At 43.7% G+C, this 26,832-nt stretch overlaps 1 protein-coding gene across 1 annotated transcript in view; it reads right to left on the reverse strand.

Moving 5' to 3' along the window:
• Nucleotides 1-1,639: 1,639 nt before the first annotated feature.
• The window catches only part of chst8 (carbohydrate (N-acetylgalactosamine 4-0) sulfotransferase 8), a gene marked incomplete at both ends in the record, with an annotated part of 223,852 nt that continues 198,659 nt past the window's right edge, over nt 1,640-26,832 (reverse strand). The window contains 2 exons of the mRNA XM_079496470.1: nt 1,640-2,791; nt 5,545-5,582. Coding sequence (XP_079352596.1) covers nt 1,640-2,791; nt 5,545-5,582 — 1,190 coding nt within the window. The remainder of the gene's footprint in view (nt 2,792-5,544; nt 5,583-26,832) is intronic.

Genomic DNA, 26,832 nt, shown 5'->3' on the forward strand with positions numbered 1-26,832 from the left:
AATCTAAAATGATTTAAATGAGGTTCTGTGAGTGAGTGTGAATGGAGATACTATAGCTTTCTTGATTCATACATTGAAGTGTGACATGGCAGTGGAAAGTATGAATTAGGCTATGAGGGTATATGTTGTTATTAGCCATTGTGATAAAGAAGGCCAAGTGAAGTTTATCTACACCATCTCTGCAGCTCCCCCTTTTGTCAATCATCTTTAAAGTACATTATTTGATTTTGTTTTCAAATGATGGCTATCTCATTTTTTAACAAAATTCTTGTTCGTATACTCTCATGGTATTACTCAATTGATGACATCAACAATTAATGAATCACTGGATATAGCCATATAGAAATACATAGAAAAATATATAATATATCATCTGAATGCCCAATGTACAGTACAGTTTTACACATCAGTGTCAGAAAAAGCGCAAAAGACAGTGCTGTGTGGTGGTTATGATATATATAAAGAGTAATGGGGTATGACAAGTCTATAGCTTTTGTTAACTGATGGTCAGATGAACTTACGGTTTCTGATTCAATAGATCAACATGGAAAACTAGGGCTTTGTCCTTTTTGAGAGGAAAAACACAAATAGGGTAATAATCACTTTATAAGCAAACTATCTATTTTTTTTGTTTTGTTAATCTGTCATGATGTTAGTCATATACTGTACCTGACTGTCTCCCATTTCTTTTTTCGTTGTAAAAAGAGTACAGCGAGAAGGAATGATTGTAATGCCAACAAGCCTAAAGGAAGCCTGCTAGCATCAAGTAATCTGTATCCAGATGTCTACTGAATTATGGACATCTGGAGGTACAAAAGGCTACTGAGTGCAATACAAATTCAAGCTGGGCAGCACTTCACACTTAAACACACACATAGTGTCTTCATTAGGTTACTATAGTATATGCAGACTGAAACCACATGGATTTATGTTTTAGTATGCACTGATACATTGAGGTATATTGATGCCAGCCACGGTTCAAATAGTTGATGCACGTTTTCACATTTACAAAATGCTGTTTATCCAATTTGTTAAAAATATCAGTGGCCTGGGCCATTTGATGTATATGTATGTAACATTATATAGACATACTGTAGATTGTACATGACTATATTTGCACCTACTGTTGGAACATGGTATAAAGCCTATTTAGGGGCATACAATTAAATCATTTCAACATTACCTTGCCATGTAATCAATGTGGGGATCAACAACAGGCACATTACATTTTAGGAAAGTATTACAGTGTTACAACGGAACCATAATCGGTCATTTTGTGTTGGAAAGGAAGGTGACTGTTAGATTCCAACATTACCTAATAGTCTGCCAACCATAGTGGCTGATGCATTCCATTAATTGATTGATCGTTTGACCTCGGCACAATCTCAAATTTAGTGTCTCATTTTCCACACTGACTATATAGGGAAACTTGCTTCCCTTCAACACGCCACACAATTCACAATAGATACTTTACTTGGACCTCATTTTGTGACTAGATACTTGGACATAATTAGCCTTTCAAAATATATTCCTATGATTTTATGTATTTCTCTCTGTACTGTGCAGGTTAGAATGGTTGACATGAGGTGTAAATATGGAGGAATGTTGATTTTTAATTGAAGAAAAGTCTTCAGTCAGTTTAGTATAAATCTTTAAAAGGCTTGGAGTAATTAAACATCAGATAGTCCATGTAGTAAAAGTCGTAGATCCGCTGGCGCTCCCACGCGCTGACCTGTGCAAAGTATTTCTGCGTGAGGCGCACAGAGGTCCGCTCAGCGCCAGGGTTCCTATCCTTGAAATTTGGCAGCGTGAGGTTGCGTGGCGCCCCAGTCCGTCTCAGGAGGAAGTTGGACTCCTCCTCCATGTTCTCAAACTTGCCGATGAAGTTGTAGTCCAGCAGGCAGGGGTTGCACAGCTGGTTGGCGGGCTCCCAGTGAATGTCCATGCCCACGGGCCGGTGCACGTCCAGCAGGTAGCGCACAAATTCCTGGAACGTGACGCCGCTGCCCGTGCTGAGGGCCGTCCGGGACGCGTTCGCCCTGTACTTGGAGATGATGGGCTTCCCGAACAGCGAATGGTAGTAGTTGTTGGGGTTCTCGAACTTGTCCCGGTAGGCCGACACCAGCCTCTCCAGCGGCTCACGGACGAACACCACCTTGGCGTAGGTCTCCAGGCGGTGCATGATGCTGTCGCGGTCGAAGCCGTCCAGCCTCTTGAGGTGGTTGCCATAGTGGACCGTGTCGTGCTTGATGCTCCGGGTGTCGGGCGCCTGGCCTGCCAGCACCATCAGGGTCCTCTTCCAGTTGGAGCAGCCCGCCTTGGGCACCTGGCAGTACAACAGCTTGTATTTGTCCTCCACGAAGATGTTGGCCACGTGGTGCTGCGTGATGGTCCGGGAGATGCTGCTCTTGTACTTGGCGCACATCTCCTTCATCAGCTGCTGTCGCGCCTCCAGGGCGCCCGAGAGTCTGCTCCAGCTTTCCGGCGGGAGGGAGCCCGAGGCAGAGGAGGAGGAAGAGGAAACCACAGACGAAGACGCGTTGTTGTTGTTGTTGTTGCTGGACGGCTGTAGCAACATGGGGCTGGTCTTCAGCAGCTTCCTGTGGCGCTTGGTGACATGGAGGGAGCCCATGTCGTGCTCTCGAGACCCGGGAGTGGCCGTCTGCCGTCTGCTCCTCTCGAAGTCCGGGAACTGCATGGGAGGGATGGGGCTGTGCAGGCCCTCTGCTGCTCTCAGCTGGCCCTCCTCTGGGTGAGGCCTGGGGCCCTCTCTGTCCTGAGTGCATAGCGTCTGGAGCACAAACCATACAACGTTAAACAGACATGCACACACAGAGATACAGTAGATCAGTGGTTCTCATGTGATTATGGAATTGGCCGCGGACCCCGTCGGAAAAGGTTTTGTGCCAAGGACCCCCCCAAAAATATAAAAAATATTCAAAACGTTCCAATACTAATTTATAAATGTTCCAGTACTATCAAGATTTTTTTAATTTTATTCAAAAACTGCAGATGTCCAAGCTTTTTGCCACACTGTGAACTTGTAGATAACGTTATTTTTGAATAGCCAACGTATACATGGATAAAGTGGTTAAAATGAGTGTGCTGTATTAACATATTTTAACCCCAACTGCCCAAGGACCCCTGGGGGTTCCCGGACAGCAGACAGACAGACAGATATAACTATTATGTTATTTTTTTCTTTTAGACTGTATTCCTTCATTGTACAAATGAATTGTGTCCTTGGTTATAGGTCCTTGGTTAGGGTGGACCCATTCACCCGATTCTCTGTAATTCAGCACGTCCAGACAGATGGTCCGCAATGCATGAACAGACCACTTGGTGGCAGTGTTTGTCTTTGCCTTAAATCAGCTCTTGCTGATTGAAACTGGAACTCTGCTTGTGCTTCTAACTGAAATGTCACGCACTGCGCACAATGACACCCACGACCCATCCATAAACTGGAGCTGTAATACCATATAAATGTATTATAAACACTTAATGGGAAAATCTAAATTAGAATCATCTACTGCCTGATAGCCGTCGGATGACACCCAGGGCCACTGTGTATTGTGACATTTTATTTCAATTAGAAGTCCTAATCGTGTAATAAAGCCAATGGACTGGATGTATAATTTCAGTTTTACAACAGGCGAGGTGATGAGACCATCATGAATCTTGGCTCATCCTCCCATCCTCCCTTCTATTAAATCGGTCATTATCAAGCCCTTTTTTAATCCCCCAGGTTGATCTGCATTGAGGCCACAGACTCACATTTGATACGATTCTTATCTTCTCCGGGACGGCAATCTACATTGTAAACGCCTCGGTGACAGTTAACTATGAGAGGGTACAACATGGAACCAAAGGGACTCGTAAGGCGGTGCATCTCAAAGTGGGGCCCGTGGACCCACAGGGGTCCTTAGGGGTGAAGGTCCAGGGGGTCCCTGGACAAATGTGTTAATACAGCAATCACAATAATTTTAACCACTTTATCCATATTTTATACGAAAATATCAGCTAAATGAGCTTATACATCTGCTATTTCTGAGGGTCTTATCTACTGGGGGTCCCTGGCACAAATCACAGAGAAGATTGTGTGCACATCTCAATGCCTATATTTAGGCCAGGTGCTGGATGTCAGGCATCAAGGCAAACATCAAGGAAGAGAAAGAACATCTCGGAGCTCGATAAACTAGTGTGCAGATCTTCTTTCTCTTCCTTGATGGTCCCTGGCACTTTTCAGATGGGGGTCTATGGCCATATGTCTATGGCCATATCTATATATATATCTATATATATATATCTATATATATATATATATATATGAAAAATATTCGGGGGTCCACGAAAACGAAAACGTAAGCTACTACTGTAAGGGTCCCATTTGGTTCCATTTGTACATTCTCACAGAGCAGACGAGTGATCTAGGGTCGGCTTGGAGACGTGCCTGACATACTGTAGCAACCGAGTTCGTGGCCTCTTGGCAGAGAGTGTAGCTGTAGCGCTTGGGTTCCCAAACCTTTCCATGCCAAGGACCCTGAAATAGCTATAGCCTCTGGCTGCAGCCACTGTGTTCCGAAAATGGCTTTTTAGAAATCCCCAAAATAGCAAAAATAGCCAAAGTGCTTTGCGATGTTTGAATCTTTTTTTATTAATTTTGTTACACTAATGACATGCCCACAATCGAGACGCTAGGTGAAAGTGGTTAAACTGGGCCCCTACTTTGAAAATATATGGTTTTAAGTTGGGATAACCTAACCACCGCGGTGGTTAGTAAAAACAGAGAGGTGGGCAGTGAGTCGCTTTCCACCGCGGCTCAGTGATGTCATGTTGTAGTTTTCCCAACCACCGTGGTGAATTAGGTTATCACCTAGTAAAAACGGGAGTATGCGTGAGCCTTTAGAGTGATGCTTTTGCTCCCCTCCCCACCTCTCTCTCCCTCTTCCATCCTTCAGACGCTGCATCACCGATGCCAGGCAGAAACGCAGTATTTAATCCTACAAACAGGCCTTCCTCCCCCACACGCCATGCCTCCATGCCCTTTCCTTTCCAGGGATGTGGAAAGACTAAGGGCGAGGCTGGCGTTTGACCGTGGCCATTAGTCCGCCTGTATCTCTGGGCATGCTGAGTCTATACGATGGGAAGGCTTGGCCTCTCTCTGCACACTGATGCTATCAGCCTGGGCTGAGGGGTAGCAGTCTGACTGGGGACTGTATCAGTGACTGTTAAAACTGATAAGGCACACATGCAGCTTTTCAAAGTGGGGCCTGCCAGGGGAGCCAATTGTAAAGAAGAGGGAAAAAGGAACATTATAATGCGAACGTATAGCAGATCGAACTCACAACGCATCACAACGCGCCACATTGTGAGCTTGTAGATCGGCTAATTTCTTTTTTCACAGTTCACACTTTCTTTAAATATATCCCCACTATTTGGTGGTCCTTGGCATGGAAATTTTGGGAACCCCTGTGTAAACTGATAAGGGGTGTTACTGTTGGCACACATGTTTGTTTTGGGGGGATAAATGGAGCAAACACTCACCTCTCTGGACTGCCGCGGGGTGCCCCCGAGCTTCACGCCTGCACAGGGAGAGAAGGAGAGGAGAGAGGGAAAAAAGCACTTTATAAGTAAACATGTTTTTAGTTTATTGCTGTGCAAGATAACTGGCAAGACAGAAAAAAATAAACATTGATGCAATTTAACGCTTCCTATCAGCTAGCTTGCCCACCACTGAGCACTGACACTTCTTTTGATGCGCTGTTTGGTACACAGGGGGGACAGACAGGTAGCTCTATCTGCGTAATGAGCTGCCACAAGCATGGAAAGTATTGGTAAATGACTTGTGCTGCCAGTAGTAGTAAGCACAGAGGGGGGAGATGCAGAGGAAGGGAGATAGGAATGAATAGAAGGAGGAAGAGAGAGAGAGGGGGGGGGGGGGTCTGTTCTATTTTTGAGGGAACGAGAGCAAGTGAACAGTAACGACTTAAGACAGAGAGTGAGAGAGGGAGATGGAAAGGAGAGACGGGGAGTGAGAAAGAGTTGGAAAAATAAAGATGAGAGCCACAGCCTACAGTCATTAGTGGTGGAAGGAGGGAGAGAGGGAGAGAGAGCTCCAGTGACAGATAGATTGGTTTTGGTGGCGGGCGGCAGCAGCCATCAGAGGACTGCAGGAAGGACAGGTGGCTTGTGCTCTGGCAGATGTTAGCCGGCAGGACAGCCCAGATGTGTCTTTAGTGGTCTGTCTTCCAGCTGGCTGGACATCTCCTTTTCCCACTCCCCCACTACCACCCTCTCCCCTTCCCGTTATCCCCCATGGACCCCCATAACCACCCCGCCCCCCCCCACCCACTCACCCCCACATCCCCACTGATGTGTAATCAGAGTGACAGCCTGGAAGCTCGGGCTCCACGACCGCTGATGGTGGCAGGCGTACACCTCTGCCTGAGTGGCCTGTCACTTCCAATTTGAGGCCGGAATTGATAGGAACCTGGAGAGATGGGGTGGGGAGGATGAATTGAGGGATGGGTGGGAGTGGGGTGGGGCAGGAAGATGGTATAGGGCCACAACCTTGCCTAAGTGATGAGATCTTGCAGCGTCTCCAGCTTAAAACACAACAGCACAGTCGGAGGGGAGACACTGTACCACCGTGATATGTTTCAATGTTCTTTTTAGTTTAGTATGCACCAGAGAGTGGTGTGTGTGTTGGGTAAGGTTTGTGTCTGGCCCTCTCTACATGTAGAATTTATTATCCTCCGTTCTAGTGGAGGAGACACAAGGGTGGGTGGCGCACAGCGGCACTGGCGCTTGACATTTTCTAATCTTGTTCGGGGCTCGCTCCTGCACCATTTGATCCCCTAACCCTAATGATAGCCCGCGTAGGACCGTGAATCTTTGATGTCAGTTTACATTGGTAAATATAAAATCCATGAATATTTATCACAACACACACACGCCGGCCACCACTGAACCCCGTGAAAACATAGGCTACAAGAACAACGGGAGCGATAGCCTCTCTCTGCGTTGAGTGTTATGAGGCCACACATCCCCCATCTCCCTCCCGCGCTGCTAGGCCTCGGCCATCCCCGCCAAGATACGCGCTTTGATATTGATCCAACAAACCCCATCGAGGTGGTAATTGAAATCTCCACAGGTCTAATTAGATCCCACGTGGAGTTGTTTTTCGTTAGGAGGTTGTTAAGATGTTGTCACAGACGTAGATGACTGTTGATACTGTGTGGCGATAGGCCCATTCGTTCAGAATACTTAGTGCAGTGTCTGTTGTCCGAGTACACTGTTTTTGTCACTGTATATTTGCATATACCCGTATGTGAAATTTGTCCTTTACCCATCCTATAAAAACTAGTAGCAGTGAGCAGCCAAATTTGTACAGGGGAGTGGTTTAGGGGCTTTGGCTTCCCAGACGGGCTACTTGGAGAGCAGTCTATGATGGCAGTACTGGCATCAAGAGTCTCCATATTTGGGCAAAAACAGGGCCAGTCACACAGACATCCCTGGACTTTATAGATGGATACCTTAACTCAAAGTACACTGTGAAATCCTCAGCGTTATTATGGTCCCTTCTGGGTTCATTTGGTTACATTTGTAAGAGTTACAATGAAGGATCACGTTTGTTCATGCAGGGCACGGGAGTCAAATACGCCTCAGCTGTAATCAGCTGTCAGTCTGCTGATTGTTTTCAATCAGATACGCTTTTCTACACACCAATCACACCTCATTCCCTCAACGAGGCGGTCTGTTAAATACAGCGCCCTCCTACAATGCTTTTCAATTGCTGCCACACGCTGCTGCTGCCTCCACCACCCCAGCCTCCACATTATACTGTAGTTCAGAGTCTTGCATTTTCTCAAAACATTTAAACTGAAATTCATGTGCGCACGGCTCTAAACTGAATTCAATGAATGTTCTATGGCTTTAATATTAAAATGCATTCAAGTTGGCATGACTTTAAATGTCTTGCTACTTAGGATACATCATTAAGGCCAGTTCACACCAATGCAATGTAGACTGTATTCCGTTGCTATAATAAAGAGTGCTCCTGACTCAAATGGATTAATTAACACAGCAAGTTTCACTATGTAGCCAGTCCTTAGTGAGACTATTCTGTCTGATTGCTGAGCAATCTGAATCAGTCTGGATAACAAACAAAGTAAATACAAAGGGTTTGTTCTCTTGTTTTATCCCCACCTCAATCCCCTCAGCTGCTCTGTGAAGCGCTTAGCGCTGCTATTGTTCACCAGATAGGTCGAAGGTGTGTTAGAAATGAATATGACCCGACTCTCCACCAATCTTCACCAATCTAAAAACACAAGTTATACTGTAGGATTAACATTTGCCTGCATCAGAAAAATGCAATTTATTTTTTTTGTGAAACAAAGTGACTTCTGATTAAATCAGCCCTTTCTGCATTTCTCGACAGACAATAATTCCAAGTAATGTAATGAGATTAAACTGAATCTAATTTTGTTTCGTTTTCGTAAACATCATTTATCTCTGTAGTACGTGTTTGGTCACGGCTAATATTTGCTGTTTGATTGCAATTTCACAGTCAGTCAATTCCATTCAGGGTAAGTATTAATGCTATTGATTTTCACTGTCGTGTTGTGATGCAGTGATGAATTGTTAACAGAGGTTTAATCTCTTGGAGCTCTGGTACAAGGTCTTTTTTTTTTTTGCACCAATGTACCTCACAAATGTACCTCACACATTCCCTCACGTTAACCCCTTTAAGATCTGAGACCCGATTCTAAAAATGTCTTATTGTCTTCTAAAACAGTTTTCTGAAAAAACGTATGTTGCTATGTCAGTGGTGTTCACACTTTTTCATGTCAGGGACCCCCAAAATTATGTGTTTGGCCACCTCCGACCTCCATTTCGGCAGTGGCTCAGTAGGTAGAGGTCTTGGAAACCTATGGTCCCCGGTTTGATTCTCAGCTCCTCCTGGCAAAGTGCTCCTGATGAGCAGGTTGGTGCCTTGCATGGTTTATTCCACCATATCATTCGTTGTGTGAATTGTTGAATGTGATGTACATTGTAATGTAAAGCGCTATACATGCAGTCCATTTACCATCTCAAAATATTTAGTTCCAGGGACCTCTAGAAGCAAAGATTTGAGTTGAAAATGTTTGCTTTAAAAAAAAGGGGAAAAAAAGAAAAAATAAATATATTCAAAGAGTTCTATGATTTTTAAAAAATAGCAGAGCTACAAGTTTATAGCTATGAGCTTGTATATCTGCTATTTTGTAATAGCTAAATAAATCTAAAATGACACGGATGCTTTCAGAGAGAGAGAGAGAGAGAGAGAGAGAGAGAGGGAGAAGTACTGTATGTTATGCACTTTGTTTTGCTGGCATTCTCGTTGGTAATTTAGCTGACACCAGGACGTGACTGAACAGTGGAATTGACTCATTGACCTTGTCCTCGGTTGTCCTCCTCCTCATGCCTCGGTCCTGAACATCCTCTCCTTTGCTGACAAAGGCCTCTGAATATTCATACTGTCAGTGTTTATGGGGAGAGAGCTGTGTGTGGACTGTGGAGAGGGCTTGAAAGGGTGCACACATCATTAGTGGGGCTTCTGCAACGCCAACACACATCAAACCCACTTTGCTCTGCTGCCACTGTCTCCAAGGCGGGGCATGAGGACACAGTAACAATCTGAAACAATGATTATTAACAATAATATTATGCCATCCTCTAGCTATGGGAGGACTTATAACATTTCTGTTCTGGTCAAGGCTAGAATTTAAGTGCAGGAGTGGGTGGAATTGGCAGGGCAGTTCGCAATGACACAACGTGTTGTGAGGAGAACTAACTTTCATAAATAGTCATTCAACACATCCAAGTGACTGACCCCGAACTGGGGCTGGGCAATTTATGGATATGATATCTTAATGATATAGATAGAGGGTATGCGCGTGACATCATCATATATCCTGGAAATTATGCGGGAATGCCTACTGGGTGGCAAAAAAACGACTTTCTGGCCTTAACAGCCCATACATCCAAACAGAAAATCTGATTGCATTAAACAACGTTAAACAACGTAAACTCACTTTGCAACTTGATTTGCCACTCACTTTATGCATGTGCAATGTGCATACCATCTATTGACCATATGCAGACTGTGTCCATCTTGCCAGGAAGGTGGTAACTAGGTTCAATTTCCCATTGACATTCATCCAAATAGAAAAGTCCTAACCTGATTATATTAAACAACGTCAAACTCACCAACATTACAGCTGTATGAAAAGCTTGAACTTTTTTTTCAAGTGTTTGCAGGTGATTTCTTGGTGTTGGAGTTTGGAAGTGCTCGTTAGATATCACTCAACAGACCTGCGTACCACCTGTTTTGAATTTGCACGTGATGCAGGAGGTTGCTTTACTGATAACGAGCGCTAGCAAACTCACACTTGAACAATGATCATCTGCAAGGAAGTAGCTCATAGTCATGTCTACGGTGGATTTTTATTAGCCTAAACAAACACTTTGCAGATAGAAAGAGGATAATTCAAGCTTTTTGTACAGCTGCAATGTTGGTGAGTTTGACGTTGTTTAATACAGTCAGATAGGACTTTTCTATTTGGATTTGGGAAATTGCACCTAGTTGCCACCTTGCTGGCAAGATGGGCGTGGTCCGCATATGTTGTGATATATTTTACCACACCCTCCTACCACCATCTATTCTAGAAAAATCCCCCACTGACAGTACAAATGCTTCTCAGCCTGGTTGTTCATGGGAATAGGGAGCCCTGGCTTCTAGTGTGTGTGCTGGTTCATCAGAGAGGAAAATGCTTGAGAACAGAGGTATTATGCTCTTAAGCCTAGTCTCAGGTTGTTATATTGGGAGATAAATGGCATTGAGGCATTCAGCAGTTGCTGGGGGTGAAAGCCTGCCAGGTGGGGTGTGGTGGGTATAGGAGAGGCTGAGGGAACAACGTATACCACAAGTTTGATGGCTGGATGTGTGACACCGCGAGCAGAGCCGGGGATAGGCAATTGATTGCTCTGGGCTGACGGCTTACTGCTGGCAGAGCCTCCTAAAAGGCTATATCTATAATAGTTGTTGAAATACTGTCACCCTGCTACTGTTTACATGACGACTTACAGGCCTGGAGATTCTCTTCCTCCCTCCCCCACCTCCCCACGTTCACTCACTCAGGTTGACTTTTAGTTTGAACACTGACAGCGTTTCAATACTAAAGACGAGTCTTCCACACCTAAAGACGAGTCTAGTCTTTATAGGAGAACCTAACGGAGAAACCGGGTTTTGGGTGGAAAAATAGGGAAAAAAAACAAGTGGAGGATATTTTCTTAACCACCCAATAGGACAAATAGTCAAAATAGCCAATCTAATTGATTGATTGATTGAATGCTTTATTAACGGTTTTTAAACAGTACAGTGGTACTATTTTACAATGATTGTTAAAAGGATAACACAAAAAGGCATAAGGACTTGTTTCCATTGTTGTCCTAAAAGCTCATAACACACAATGTGATCTATTGATTGACCAATAATTTGCCCCAAAGGACGCAAGCAACAAGCATTAATGTGGTTATCATGCATTTGATATCATCAAACATAAATTTCAAACGTATCAAGACAGACCCCAACAGGAAATGCATTATCTAGTAGACCAGAAGCAGAGATGCTAATTATACTGTATCCCCACCGTCCATAGAGGGGGTGGGGCAGGTATTATCAAAATCCCCATCTAATTGAACCGTCAACCCTGTGTTCCAGTATGGGACTGGCGAAAGTACTAGTAGCGACCCGAATAACATAATAACTATCATTCAACATAATGGATGGGAATTGTCAGGATGAGGATACAGATGGATCAAGTGGAGCTCTAGTCTGAACCTGTAAAGTTATCCAATCAAATGAAACCCGTTCAACCACCACAACGGAACCCACTTTGTCACCGTAATCCCTGTGACCTATTACTAAATTTAACTCTGAGCTGCCTCGTAGCCAATTTACAGCACCTGAGGGCGGGTGGGGCGGGTGGGGTAGAGTTGATAGAGTGATTAGTGCAGCACATAAATTATATCTTATTCATGATGCCACGCAAGCTTCGCCTCGCGACCCCTGACCCCATATGAAGGTCAACAATTGGACAGAACCATAAATCCTTGATCTCACGTGCTCTTATTAGTTGGAATTCACAGGAGGAGGGGGGGGGCGGGGAACCGCGGATCTTACAACAACCTCCCCCACTACCAGCACATTAAATCTGCTCACCTTTTCATAATAGATAAATTAAACATTGGTTCGGCTCATAATTCTTGCCGACGACATCAATATTGGGACCATGCAGATAAAATCCTGAGCATCATGGCGAAGGGGTTGTTTGTCATGTGGGTCCATCCATGGCAGTATTTATTTTTGTTTTTCTACTGTGGTGAGTTGCCATGAATGTTGGGTGTCTCGTCAACATCAAGTCAGTGCTTAAAGGATGACTTCACCCATTTTCAACCTATCTTCATATATTTGGTCCTCAGTAATGCTCAATATAATATGGGGAAGATAAAACATCCGCACACTGTTTTTAAGATCCAACGTTTCGGTCCTTGAAGATCTACAAGGTCGAAACGTTGCGCATTAAAAGTACGTTTTTCAGCTTAGGAACAGTGTGGAGGAAGTTTTACTGTATCTTCTCCTTGATTATCACCTTGATGCCTTGATGTCCTAACCTGACTCTGAGTTCACAAATTCACAACATAGCCTCCATCTGGGATTGCGCAGGGATTGGCGTTGACCCACGCCAAGGCGTACCAATCAGCGGCAGCTACGGGCTGGATCTTTGCGAGACCAGGTGTGGCGGCATTGAGAAGCGTCTGTTGCAATTCTATTTCCTATTGCCTTAAAATTGGAAAATCGTCTTCTATTCTTGGAAGCAAGCGAAGACATGACCTATACATCTGACATGATAGTTAGTTTTTGTGTTAAACCTAATGCTATCAGACTACAGAGATCTCAGATGGAAGTAGCTTGTGAAAGTGTGAAGCAAGCTTCTTCAATCTGGCGAAGTCAGGTTATTGATGTCAAACACCTGGCCTAAATATACCATGTGCACACAATCTTCTCTGTGAACAATATTATATGGTACCATTTTTGTCTACTCGGTCTAACGGTGACATCATTGATGGGAAATCCAAGCTAATAGAAACGGCAGGCTTTCTATTCCTGGAAAGTTGTCATGCTATAGTATAATGGAAGCCATTGTTCTTGTGTTAAAAAAACAACAACTAAATAACGATGATGTCACTGGTAGGCGGGTTTATACCAGTTTCTCATCAGCGTTAGTGAGGACCGATTATATGAAGATAGTTTGAAAATGGGTGAAGTGAAGTCGTCCACCTTAAGTCTTATTTTATACGCAAACGTATCGAAAAATGCTGATCTACAAGTAGTTGTAGATCGGCTGTTTTTGCTATGTTAAAATATGCCTTAAAATGTATAATATATATACTTTTTTATATTATTATATCCCTATTATGACAATTTGAAAGAAGGCTAGCGAAACGGATCGTCTCCAGCCTCGGTGTCAACAATAAACTATTGGCATCGGCAGCTACACTGCGCGGATGTGCGGATATGCGGATATATTCCTTTATTATTTAATGTTTAATCCGTTGGATGGCACCTCGCAAAGACTGGTGTGCTGTGCAACTTTGGTAACCATGCCAAAATTAGTTTGGTTAATGAATTAATTATCTTATAAAAGTGGCCCAAAAGAAGCCTCTTCATAAGGGGTTTTCTTTTTCTTGTTTTATGTGTCCCCACAAAATAAACTGCGTTCTAATGATGACAATTGGCAAGAAGAAACTGTTAGTGAGGCGTGACTAAAACCCACGGTAATAATCTGCTCCATGCTTTAATTCGTTTGGGGGATTTCTTTGGCTTTATTTTTGGTCACAGAAATATTATTCTTGTTCCAGGTTATTATCAGTATTCATATTAATCTATGTAAATGCATTATAAGCTCAGAATAAATTACATGTTTAGTAAAAAATAATCTGTGATGCTAAATATAAATATAAAGGTTAAAAGGTGTACTGTAGTCGAAATGTTTTGTTCTACTGACACGGGATATAAAACAATCATAAATTCCACATAAAACCACAAGAAGCTAATTTTGGATTTCTTCAACATTGCAGAGATTGCACAAGTATTTATTTGATACATATTTATACTTCTTTCCATTCTGGACTGTTTCTGCATGAAACACTTAATCAAATCAAGGCCACAGAGCGTGCTTACCAAACAAGATGCCGTAAATATTTCAGGAGGAACAAAACAACATACTGGAAGAGATATAAAGTTAAAAATGAATAAAAAAAATTCAAAAGAAATAATAAAAACAAATACTGTATGAGCACTACGAAAAGCTCTTTATAAAACTATAAAGGAATGTCTTTATGTTCCACTTCTAGGATAAGCACATCGGCTCTCTTAGTACAAGAGATTTTTTCTTGCCAAAGAAGAACTACCGAGAACATCTGGATTGGCTGCCATTACAGCAGTTATTGGCTGTACTTACTTTACAGCAGTGCACAAACGGTGACCTTTTTTAGTGCCAATTTTGCAGTTCAATCATAAAAATGTATTAGTCAATGATGAGGAGCCAACGGAATTTAGGGATGAACAAATATTTTGTCTGGAAACCTTGTGAGTCCAAACCCATTCCTATTAAAACATAACAATTTAAAATAGTGATTAGCTGATCTACACGCCTTGTGATCTTGTAGATCTGCTAATATCACTACTTTTGTGTGACACCCTCTATGATGAAGTACAAAATAAATAAAGAACACATTTGGAGATACACGGTTTCTGCCCAGACGGCAAACAAATTGTTCTTTGTGTCAACGGAAGGCCGTTCTGTTAGCTTTGTAACAGCTTTACTTCCACCGTACTCCATCTCAACACTCCACAAGTTACCTTCAAGGTTGGGAGTGTATAGACGCCAACATTTTCCTCCGGCAGATTTCCATGGAAACAGAGCAAAGCGTGTGTGTGTGTGTGTGTGTGTGTGTGTGTGTGTGTGTGTGTGTGTGTGTGTGTGTGTGTGTGTGTGTGTGTGTGTGTGTGTGTGTGTGTGTGTGTGTGTGTGTGTGTGTGTGTGTGTGTGTGTGTGTGTGTGTGTGTGTGGTTGGTTGTTTTAATATCACGCAGAGAAAGCTGAGGGAGAGGCGTGGCAGCGGAGACGTGTAAACACAAATCTACCCGTCACCAGAGATCCAGGGGGTTAACTGAATTTGTGGCATGTAGGACTTGCGATGCGGGGAGCTTTTAATTGGCACCCATCTTATTTAGATGCAGCTCTTGACCTCGGCAGAGAACAGACACACGCACGCACGCACGCACGCACGCACGCACGCACGCACGCACGCACGCACGCACACACACACACACACACACACACACACATCGACTACACACACTGACTGAAGCACTTTTTGAGTGGTGCAGCCACTCCAATGCATGTGTCCCTGGCTGGGTCTGTCTCTGGGTCTGTCCGTCTATAAATAGCATTATAGCGTTTGTTCACCACCAAGTGTCAACGTTGCGCAGCTTAACACACACACACACACACACACACACACACACACACACACACACACACACACACACACACACACACACACACACACACACACACACACACACACACACACACACACACACACACACACACACACACACACACACACACACACTGGACCCCAGGAAGAATAGTCTGGACCCCAGGAACAATAGTCTCCACTACGGTGCAGTAATGGGGATCCTTAATAAACTAAACTAAACTAAACTAAACTAAACTAAACTAAACTAAACTAAACTAAACTAAACTAAACACACGCACGCACGCGCGCGCACACACACACACACACACACACACACACACACACACACACACACACACACACACACACACACACACACACACACACACACACACACACACACACACACACACACACACACACACCAGGGAGGAGGCCTAGTACAGTACAGTACAGTACAGTACTACAGAACGATTACAGTACAGCACCACTCACTTCAGACAGGTCAGATTTTTCTGAAAGAACAAGACCCTCAGCTCTCGATGCTTATAAAAGTCAAAGTCAAAGATTGTCAGTGATCCCAAAGTGGTTTAATGGATGTGTCACTAACATTTACTGCTCTGGCAGACCTTTTGAGCGATGTCTACTGAAAGATTAGTGGGGGGCATAGGGCAAAAATATAATCCATTACATTATCTCAGAATGCTACTAAAAAACATGATCGAGGGGCAACACCCACACAACACCCACACGCATACATACAGTACCAACAGTGCTGCTGTTGCAATACCTGGCAGAGGTACATTTTGCACCTGCAGCTGCAGTGAAGTTGGCTTCTGCGATGGACCGGTACCTCATTAAAAAGCTCCAACTGTTACCAAAGGAAGGGACCCAAATCCTCCTAGGCTGTCACCAACACCAGCAAATAATACGGATAGAATGCTGCCACAGTCCCACTTATAAATATACTGTCTTGGTGTTGAATAGGTGACTTATTCTGTGAAGCGTATGCAGGGGCTCTCACTCACAAAAAACGATTAACGTTTACAAATTAAATTACTTTGTTAAAGGAAAAAGAATGTTCAGCTTAAGGTCCTTTCAAACGAGCAGCAACTAACCTAGTAATTCATTTTCAATGAGACCTTGAGTTTTTTTTTCTGTACGCGCAGAGAAGTCAAGGGGCGACAATGCAAGCGTATTTCCATAGCTTTGCAATAAATGGTATATACGGCGATAACATTAATGAACAACGTCAATGCTAGAGACTTTAAAATTAGGGGTGGTCCGATCATGTTTTTGGGGGACGATCCCGATCACCGATTTTTATTTTATCTATTTTTATCGGCCGATACCTTTTTTTCTTTTTTACTTAGAACAACAAACCTGGCACCCCACGATGTTTTCATATACCCAGTTGTTTTTGGAGTGCTAACCTCTGGTATGTTATGGAGTGTTATCAAGTTGGTAGTCTCTGGCATGTTGGCTCCCACAATTTTCAAATGCCTCCGCCTAATACTCTGTACTTTGGAAGGCCCCTCCCTTTGCGGTTTGGCTGTGCAGCCTGAGCCTGCCAAAAATTATATCACATCTACAAGCTCACATGTCATGATGTGAAGCGTTGTGAGTTTGTAGATTGTAGACCATAGTAGTATAAATGAACCATTAGTGTTGTCCCAATTTAGAATTAATGCTAGAATCAATCTCTTGAAGGCTAAAACTGCAGTAGAAGAGGGAATTTTACACTAATTTGGGCTCTTCTGACAGTAGCTACTAATCTTTGATTTGGTGAAACACCTGAGGCTGTGGCATGCAATGCATCATTAGACCCACAAAATCAAAGTTAATTGTTACTTGTGCAAGCAGGGTGCGCAAGTACTGCGATCGGCTGGGTATGTCTGTGTTGTCTACCGGCCAATAAGGGACCACCATTCTTGATTACGTAACTAAGGTAGGTGTGCGTGTGTGCGTGTGTGCGTACCATACCTCTTACACCATGTGTCTGTTTGGTTAATTATGGGTGTGCGAGATGTATTCTCAGATATTGGGGAAGAAAATATATATAGATTATGGTGTCTAGGTGTGTTCCCTAAGAAGAGAGAATTACAGCAATTGGTGAGTTAAGGAGAGCCTAAGAGGTCGTAAATGCCAGGCCACTTCCTTGCTGGGGGGTTGGCTGTTGGCCCGCATTCCAGCTGTGAAGGGTCTAATTGTTTATGGGACCTCTCAGGGCAGTGTCAACTCACACAAATAGAACATGGAAAATGGGGGATGAAGTAACCAATCTTTAATTCCTCTTCAATTGTTTAAATGTGTTCTAATAACCTACCAATATATTGGGTTGGTAAAAAGGCTAAATGATAAATACCTGTAATAGTCTAAACAGTTTAGTTGGGCATTACAGGGACTGTAACAGGAGCTGGCCACAGCAGCCAGAGGTGCTGGCTGGATGGTCTGTGGGATCTGATTGGCTGAAAGTGTTAATATGGAGGTGGGATCAGTCAGAAGGCTGCATTGACTATATGCTGTATGGCACAAAGTGAGTTAGATTCACCCAATACCATCGAACGTGAACATGTCTAGGCAGAGACCAGCGGTATGTATCTGCTATAAATGATATGCTATAATGTATTATGCGATATAATTGTACATTATTAATAATTGATGTAATATGATGTTTAGATGGTAACCAAATGTCATCTGTGTTCTTGTCTCCCCATCGTTGATCAATTACCATCTGATTAACGATAAGGTAGAATTAAAACCACATGATTAATAACTAAGTCTGAGAAACAACAATGACAAGCTAAACTGTACCATAATCTGGGAGTTTTAGAGTGTTCCAATGATAGAACTCCTACCGACAGAGCAGATAGAACTGTACCAATAGGACTGTAACCCAGAATCCGGGATACTGAATTCATCTTGTGTTGGGGGAAGTTAGGGGAAGTGTGAACAGAACGTGTGAATGTATGAGTGTAAGTGTTTAATTAATATGAATTAATAAAAACCCTATAAAATGCACGTCTGAGTTCATCAAATATAAGCTATCATTGGGAGCATTTAGTTCAACTGTGCGTGTTAGTCCTTTAACTCTGCCTACTGCATGGGCTGGTCGGAGCCGGGCACAACATCGCCAAATATCCGAACAGTTTTAATTCGTTGCGGGGGGTTTAAAGCGTAATATAGCCTATAATCTAGGCATATTACAGTTTTAAATCGTTGCTGGGGGTTTGAAGCGTAATATAGCCTATAATCTAGACATATTACTAGTTTCAAATCGCTGCGTGCAGCGACTAGCTTTAAACAGTTCACCATATACCAGTTTAAAGCGCTGTGCTACTAGAGTGCACAGTTTGAAACCGTACGGCCGGAGCGAATAGTTTAATTCGTTGCGTGGCCGTGCGCACAGTTTAATTCATAGCGTGTCACTGACGTGACTTGACTTGAAACAAGATCTGTACCGTGCGCTCAGCGCACAGCTTAGATCACGGCCGGGCGGTTGGAAGCGTAATATAGCCTAAACTGAGATCGTTTGGACATATTATGGTTTCAATCGCTACCGCGTTTAAAGAACTTTAAATTAGTGGTCACTAAAGTGACCACAATTTAAAGGCAGTCGTACTGTGCATTGGGATCAGTGCATAGTAATTCGCCGCCGAGCGAAAGTTAATTCGCCGCCGTGCGAACTGTTTAAACCATAGAGCCACTAATGCCTGGTTTGAACAGAAAGAAAGTGCCGCTGGGATCAGCGTGCAGCTGTACACGCGCCCGGGCATATTTAAGATATAATATAGTCTGAACCGAAACCGTTTGACATATTACAGTTTAAATTGCTACCGCGTTGTAAAGGGCTTTAAATAGCAGTCCTTAAAGGGATCTGAAATTTAAAGTTGTTGTAATTCAGAATATAGTTCAACTGAGACGGTTTGACTTTATTCAGTTGCCGTGCTGTTAAATTAAACAGCGTAGATCGGTGTATAGTCACTAAAGTGACCACAATTTGTAACAAAAATAAATTACAGTGTGTTGGGACCAGCACACAGAGTTGAATCGTGCCACACTAATAACCACAGGATTAAATCAGACAGAATTGGGGCCGAAAGACGGCACCCCGTTTGATTGTGGTTGTCTGGTGTGACGTTATTTAACTGAAATTTAAGCCGTGCGTTGATGAGCAGCGCACGTTGATGTGAATGCGATGCCGCAGTCGTTAGTATCCACAGGATTAAATCAACTATAAATGCTGCCGTGACGGCATGCCGTTTGATTTGTGCTACTAATAAATGCGACACCGTTAAACCGTTTTGTGTGGTTATGGGGCCATCTGCTGAAACGGACAGTTAAAACCGTGAGCCACAAAAAGTGACTGCGGGTTTAACTAATGGTTTGGGAGTCATTGTTCGATAGGGCAAAGTTCTAATCGACGGTCAGTTTAGGAAACTGATTATTAAAGACTATTTGTAACCAAACATAAGGTTTAATTGAGACCGGATAAGACACCGGTCGTTTAAACCAAGAGAGGTGCTTTTTATAGTAACCACAATAAAAGTGTTTTCCTGCTGGGTGTTGGGCACCAAGGAGAACAGCAGTTTAGTGCATGTGAGGGGGGGGGGAAATTCCTCTTTCTGTCATGCAATGTCCCAATGTGCTGAGACAGTGCAGGGGGACTGGTAATTACTGTCATGCGGTATAATCTACCAAAGTAGTAATTAATAGCGGTGATAAATGTTTAGAACAAAATAGGGTTTTAAACTCAGCATTAAAGGCGATGTAATAATCTTACCAGTCAATAATGTTTAACGCTGAATGCGCGCTTTGAAGTGCGCATAAAGGAAGGGCGTGTCTATAATAACTGTTGCGTGACGCATCTAGCAAAACCTGTAATCCAGGTTTAACGGAAGGCTATAGAGTTTGACCGCCCACGGCCAATATAAATCTATATACTTATATTATATATAATCTATATAATATAAAAAGGTTATAGTATAAAAAGGTTTATTTGGTGAAGGTATTTAACAGGGAAGTATGGGCTTCTCTGAGTACAGAGTCCGCTAATTAAAGCTGGGCAAAAAACTAACCATTTACTTGAGTGAATGAATGATTTGTGAAGTCAACTAAACCACTAACCCAGTCCAATTAGTTCCTGTACTGTTTGTTAAAGGGAGGGACAGAGGGGGTGGAAAAATGGCTTCTTTAAATGAGCTACAGATACAAAGCTCACAGGCTCAAGCTATATTTGATAGCACAACCTATAGGGTGGATCTTTGTATGGACAGGGGTTCATCCAGTGAGATAACTGAAAGTTTTGCTGAGCTGGACAGGGCGATGGACGATGTGATAGACGCGTCATCAGATTACGAGATATTCCTTCAGGAACAAAACGAAGATAGACTCGCACACATAGAAAATGAATTACTGAATTTATATGTTAAACAGTACAACAGTGAAAGATACCGTGTGATCAGGGCTGCTATCTGTCAGGAGAATGACAGGGTAGCCAGAGGTGTCGTCACAGCAGGCCTCTGTGAGTGTCCTGCAGAGAGCAGGAACATAGGAGCCCCAGAGGAGAGGGGCATCCAGCCCGCAGACGCAGCACCAGACGTCACGAGATGTGACATCACGGGCCCTTTCGCCAGCGCAGAGACGGGCGGAGCGGAGACGGTGCCAGCGGGGACCGGGACAGCCCCAGAGGGGCGAAGAGACAGGGCTACCAGTCATCCGGGCTGGGAGCAGATAGAGCCTGTCACAACGGAGGCACAGCCTGGTGCTTCCTGCAGTAACCATGCAGGGGGCCCAGGGCCCTCTACACCAACCCTCAGTCAGAGAGCTGAGGGACCCGATGTTCCGCAGCCTTCGACAGTGGAGGAATGGCCGAACATCGAAGTGGGAAACCAACGAGCGGCAGACGTCGCACCTGCGAACGACGCAGGACAAGCCCTCAGTCAGCACCGTAGCAGGCCAAGAGCGGCTGCGGGCAGAGCTGAGGGAACCGACGAGAACCACACGACGTTTCCGCAGCCTTCGACAGAGGAGGAATGGCCGAACATCGACGTTGGACAAGCAGAACCGACAGCAGAGGCAGAGCTGTCAACGGGAGCGGAACAGGCGAGCGGCCTTCCGGAGCTGGAGGCTGCCTACGCCTCACCGTTCATCAGCAGAGCCATGCCCACAAACGGCGTGGGCAAGGCCGACGAGTCATCAAACCTTCTCACCACAGAAACGCCGAGCGTGATTTGTGGCATTACTGGTGCCAGTCCACGCGTTCAAGAGGCGGTGGGGGAGGTGCATGACACACACGCCAAGCACCCTGGGGTGACTTTCGTGAGGGGTCCAGGCGAGCCAGAGAAGCACCCTGGGGTGACTTTCGTGAGGGGTCACCCGAAGATTGCCCCCGTGAAGGGTGGCAAACCAGGAATGGCAAAGTCCAGTCTGGTACAGAAAACCGCAGTGTCGACACATTTGTTGTGTCGAGTGTGTAAAGCGGCTGAAAAGAAGGCCACAATGGCTCCTGTCCTTTTAGATCCTAGAAAAGGAAAAAGATGGGGGTGGGTGAGCGCTTTCATGCCAGCGAGATCAGAACTGGGTCAGAAAAAGTAGCATGTGAAATGCTTCTCTACCCATTTGTTTTTCCTACAGCAGGGAACAATTGGGGCTTCAGTGACAACAAGAAGTCACACAGCACACACACACACACACACACGCACGCGCACGCACACACACACTCACACACGAGATGTGTGTCTACCAGTGCATATAAATGTGATGATGTATGTGGGTTCATTATATCTGTACTAGACAACAAGTTAGCAGATAGGTGGATTTAATTTGTGCCAATTAAGTCCCCAATGGACAAATGTGAAAGAATGCTGGTAAAATGATTATGTTTCCTTCGATTGGGAGGGGGGAACACTGTCTATCAAAGTGCAAGTGGGTTTTGTGCGTGAACGCGTGGGCGCGCGCGCACAAACTATCACACACACAGGCACAAAGACTGCATGTGTGAAAGACACATAATGTGGTTAAAATGTTGCAAGGGTTTGCAATTTTCAATTGGGTTGCTTTTGGTAAAAGTCAAAGTAAAAAATCCAAAAAGTCAAATGATACCAAGTTGTTGAGATGCAAAATCGGTTATTTTGTTAAAATCACAATTTGAGGTTCCTAACACAACCAGGGGTAATAAACTGCATTGTTTGAACATGTGTTTACCAACTGGGCCCCATTCTGCAACCAAAAGAGTCGTTTCAGGTGGGGGGAGCGCAGGAAGAATGTTTCTTAAGATAAGGAACCAGTCTTGTGTGGAAATAAACTGTCTTCTTAAACAAGGGGGTTGTTTAGATAAGTCTGAAGCTTTGTCCGGGCAAACAGCCATAAAGATTAAACGGACAGAGGTGACCAAAAGTTCATGTCAGTTAGGTAACCCCTAACTGACATGACAGAAACAGCAACTCTCCTACAAAGTGGAGATGCACTGTATCACATTATTACTACAAGTATACATAAGTTTGATTAGCTGTAACTGAATTTAATACTTAAGGGTGCGTTGGGATAATAAAAAAAAATGTCCACGATATCGACGCATGTAAACCTTTTATTATTTTCATTGTTTATTGATTTATGCAGTTAATGGGTTGTGTTTATTTTAATGTGTTTTTCAAAGTTGTATAATGTTATAACTTCAGTATGTGGATCCAGTATTATTTAACAGGTTCCGAAATTACTAAAAATGGCATACGCCCAAATATCAAAAAATAATATTTCCGAAAAAAATTAATATCAAAAATAATCTTTCAGTTTATGGAAAATGAATAACCATATCAATTTTCATAACTGAAACGTGAGGGGTGTTTGGTTAATTATGGGTGTGCGAGATGTATTCTCAGATATTGGGGAAGAAAATATATATAGATTATGGTGTCTAGGTGTGTTCCCTAAGAAGAGAGAATTACAGCAATTGGTGAGTTAAGGAGAGCCTAAGAGGTCGTAAATGCCAGGCCACTTCCTTGCTGGGGGGTTGGCTGTTGGCCCGCATTCCAGCTGTGAAGGGTCTAATAGTTTATGGGACCTCTCAGGGCAGTGTCAACTCACACAAATAGAACATGGAAAATGGGGGATGAAGTAACCAATCTTTAATTCCTCTTCAATTGTTTAAATGTGTTCTAATAACCTACCAATATATTGGGTTGGTAAAAAGGCTAAATGATAAATACCTGTAATAGTCTAAACAGTTTAGTTGGGCATTACAGGGACTGTAACAGGAGCTGGCCACAGCAGCCAGAGGTGCTGGCTGGATGGTCTGTGGGATCTGATTGGCTGAAAGTGTTAATATGGAGGTGGGATCAGTCAGAAGGCTGCATTGACTATATGCTGTATGGCACAAAGTGAGTTAGATTCACCCAATACCATCGAACGTGAACATGTCTAGGCAGAGACCAGCGGTATGTATCTGCTATAAATGATATGCTATAATGTATTATGCGATATAATTGTACATTATTAATAATTGATGTAATATGATGTTTAGATGGTAACCAAATGTCATCTGTGTTCTTGTCTCCCCATCGTTGATCAATTACCATCTGATTAACGATAAGGTAGAATTAAAACCACATGATTAATAACTAAGTCTGAGAAACAACAATGACAAGCTAAACTGTACCATAATCTGGGAGTTTTAGAGTGTTCCAATGATAGAACTCCTACCGACAGAGCAGATAGAACTGTACCAATAGGACTGTAACCCAGAATCCGGGATACTGAATTCATCTTGTGTTGGGGGAAGTTAGGGGAAGTGTGAACAGAACGTGTGAATGTATGAGTGTAAGTGTTTAATTAATATGAATTAATAAAAACCCTATAAAATGCACGTCTGAGTTCATCAAATATAAGCTATCATTGGGAGCATTTAGTTCAACTGTGCGTGTTAGTCCTTTAACTCTGCCTACTGCATGGGCTGGTCGGAGCCGGGCACAACATCGCCAAATATCCGAACAGTGTCCTTTGGGAAACCGGGCCAATAGTGATTATACATAAAATGATCTTTATTTGCATTATCCCCAATTATAAACCTGTCATTGTGCCATATTTTGCTTTAGGATTTAAATTGGTCTGTTAATGGCTACTCTCTCACCGTTTTTCTATCACTTGAGTTAAAAAGCAATGGCAGATCCTTTTATTGTAACCTGTGTGTGTGCATGCGGTCTGCCGGGGGTTGCTTGTGATCGCTTGAAATGCTCTGCACCGCTGCGTCTTCGTTAAGCGGACGTGTCCTCGTGGCCACCCCTATTTGCTGTGAGATTGGGAACTGGAATTGGCCCTGTCACTGTTTACCTACACCTTCCCCTTTGAGCAAACTTCCACGTTCCCTCATGCACTCCTCGTTTTCCTGTCACGTTACCACTGAATACAGCAGGGCCGTGATGAACTGGGACGGGTGAGTAAAGCACGGCGGACGCCGGCTGAATGCTAAGTGGATTTCAAGGGAGGGTGGACTGGCCGCCCTCGCATGTGTTTGCAGATCAGCAGGTTCGATACTCGCCCACTGTCTGGAGTTCAGTATCCGGGTCATTAATCCTCCATGGTATATGGCAGTAAGCCACAGGGGTACCTTCCACCGAGAGAGAGAAAACAAGAAAAAAGGGGTCTTTGGTCCTCTCCTCCAACTGGTCAAGCATCCTAGCTAGACTCTGACAACTAAAGGAGAAACAGATCACAACGGTTGTGAAAAGCTATAGCGCCAGAGCACCTTGCTCACTGAATCTGAAGTGCATACAATACCAATTGACTAGCTGTCAAAGGGAAGATGCTTCTCCTTGGCTTGTGTGGGAGTCGGAATAAAAACGTTGTTAGCTTGAACTCCTTCAAGCTGCCTCAGTACTTTTGACTGCAGACGACAAGATTCGGAACATTAAGTCCAATAGCCGATACTTGCTTTCTAAATCAGTAATTCTCAAATGTTTTGTGCCAGTGACCCCCCCCCCCCCCCCCCGCAAGTGACGTGCTGTGAGCTTGTATATTTGCTATTTTTGAGAACCATTGTTAAAAAATGCTAAGAGTTTTCTGAAAATCATGTTGCTATATACAGTATATAGCTAAAATGACAGATGCTTTCCCGGTTTTAATGGGTAATAACAACAAGAACTGCTCTTTGCACACATTATAATGGCATTCCATACTTTAGTGTCTGAGAACAGCCCTGAGATCTCGCCTCTGTGCTTCAAATCTCCTACCAAGCATGAGCGCACCCGGCCGTGGTAGTAAATGTACAGTACGTACCGTATATATATAGCCTCTAGCTCTTTCCTGTTTGCTTCTTCTTCCCATACCTCTGGTCTCAAACCTCGTTTTCCTCCCACTCTGTAGCCTAGTCTTTTATTCCATCCATCCACCTCTCTACCTCTGAGGCATGTAACCTCTGGCCCAGTGACCCACAGCCTCCAAACAAAACTGTTGATAACAACCGCAACGAAGCAACAAGCACACCAGCTGTGGTCCTCCTTGACTGGAGCGTTAACACCCATGATCTCGCTGCAGAATCTATCATCAGCCGATCTGCAACAGCCACAATGATATTTGTGAAAATATGTTTTAATAATAACAGTTTGTGTGTGTGTGTGTGTGTGTGTGTGTGTGTGTGTGTGTGTGTGTGTGTGTGTGTGTGTGTGTGTGTGTGTGTGTGTGTGTGTGTGTGTGTGTGTGGGGCATTTGCGTTTCAAAGGACCAGAAAGACCTGGTTATTTTGGGGATTATAAAGACATGTATGGATGACTCCGAAATGACTCAATCCACGCAGAAAGTCAACGCAAAGCGAAATTTCAACAGATCCACATACATGGTGAACGCCATTGTGCTGTGCCGTGCTACATTTTGCTTCGTCTATTGGTGAGTTTCATTATTGTCTTGTTTATATTCATGGTCTAGTCTCTGAAATCAGTGTGTTTATGATTAGTTTGTTTTAAGAAAGACAGATACATGATGCAGCAGCGTGTGTTTTAGGCTATGCAGCTGTTCTGTGTGCATCGCGCGTGCATGTGACGGAAAAAAAATCACCACACCACTGATGATTACATTTATTTCTTGATCGCCTCTTGTCTTGATTGTTTATACATGACGTCATGGGCCCCTATGCTCGATAACAGCTGGGCCTGATAAGCCCAAAGCTTATTGATAACGTGAACTCAATAAGCTTATCGGATTTTGTCGGGTATCAGTTATCGAGCTCCATCCCTACTTGTAACAAGCAGA

Source organism: Electrona antarctica (assembly GCF_951216825.1).
Source record: "Electrona antarctica genome assembly, chromosome: 3".
In the NCBI taxonomy this organism is placed as follows: Eukaryota; Metazoa; Chordata; class Actinopteri; order Myctophiformes; family Myctophidae; genus Electrona; species Electrona antarctica.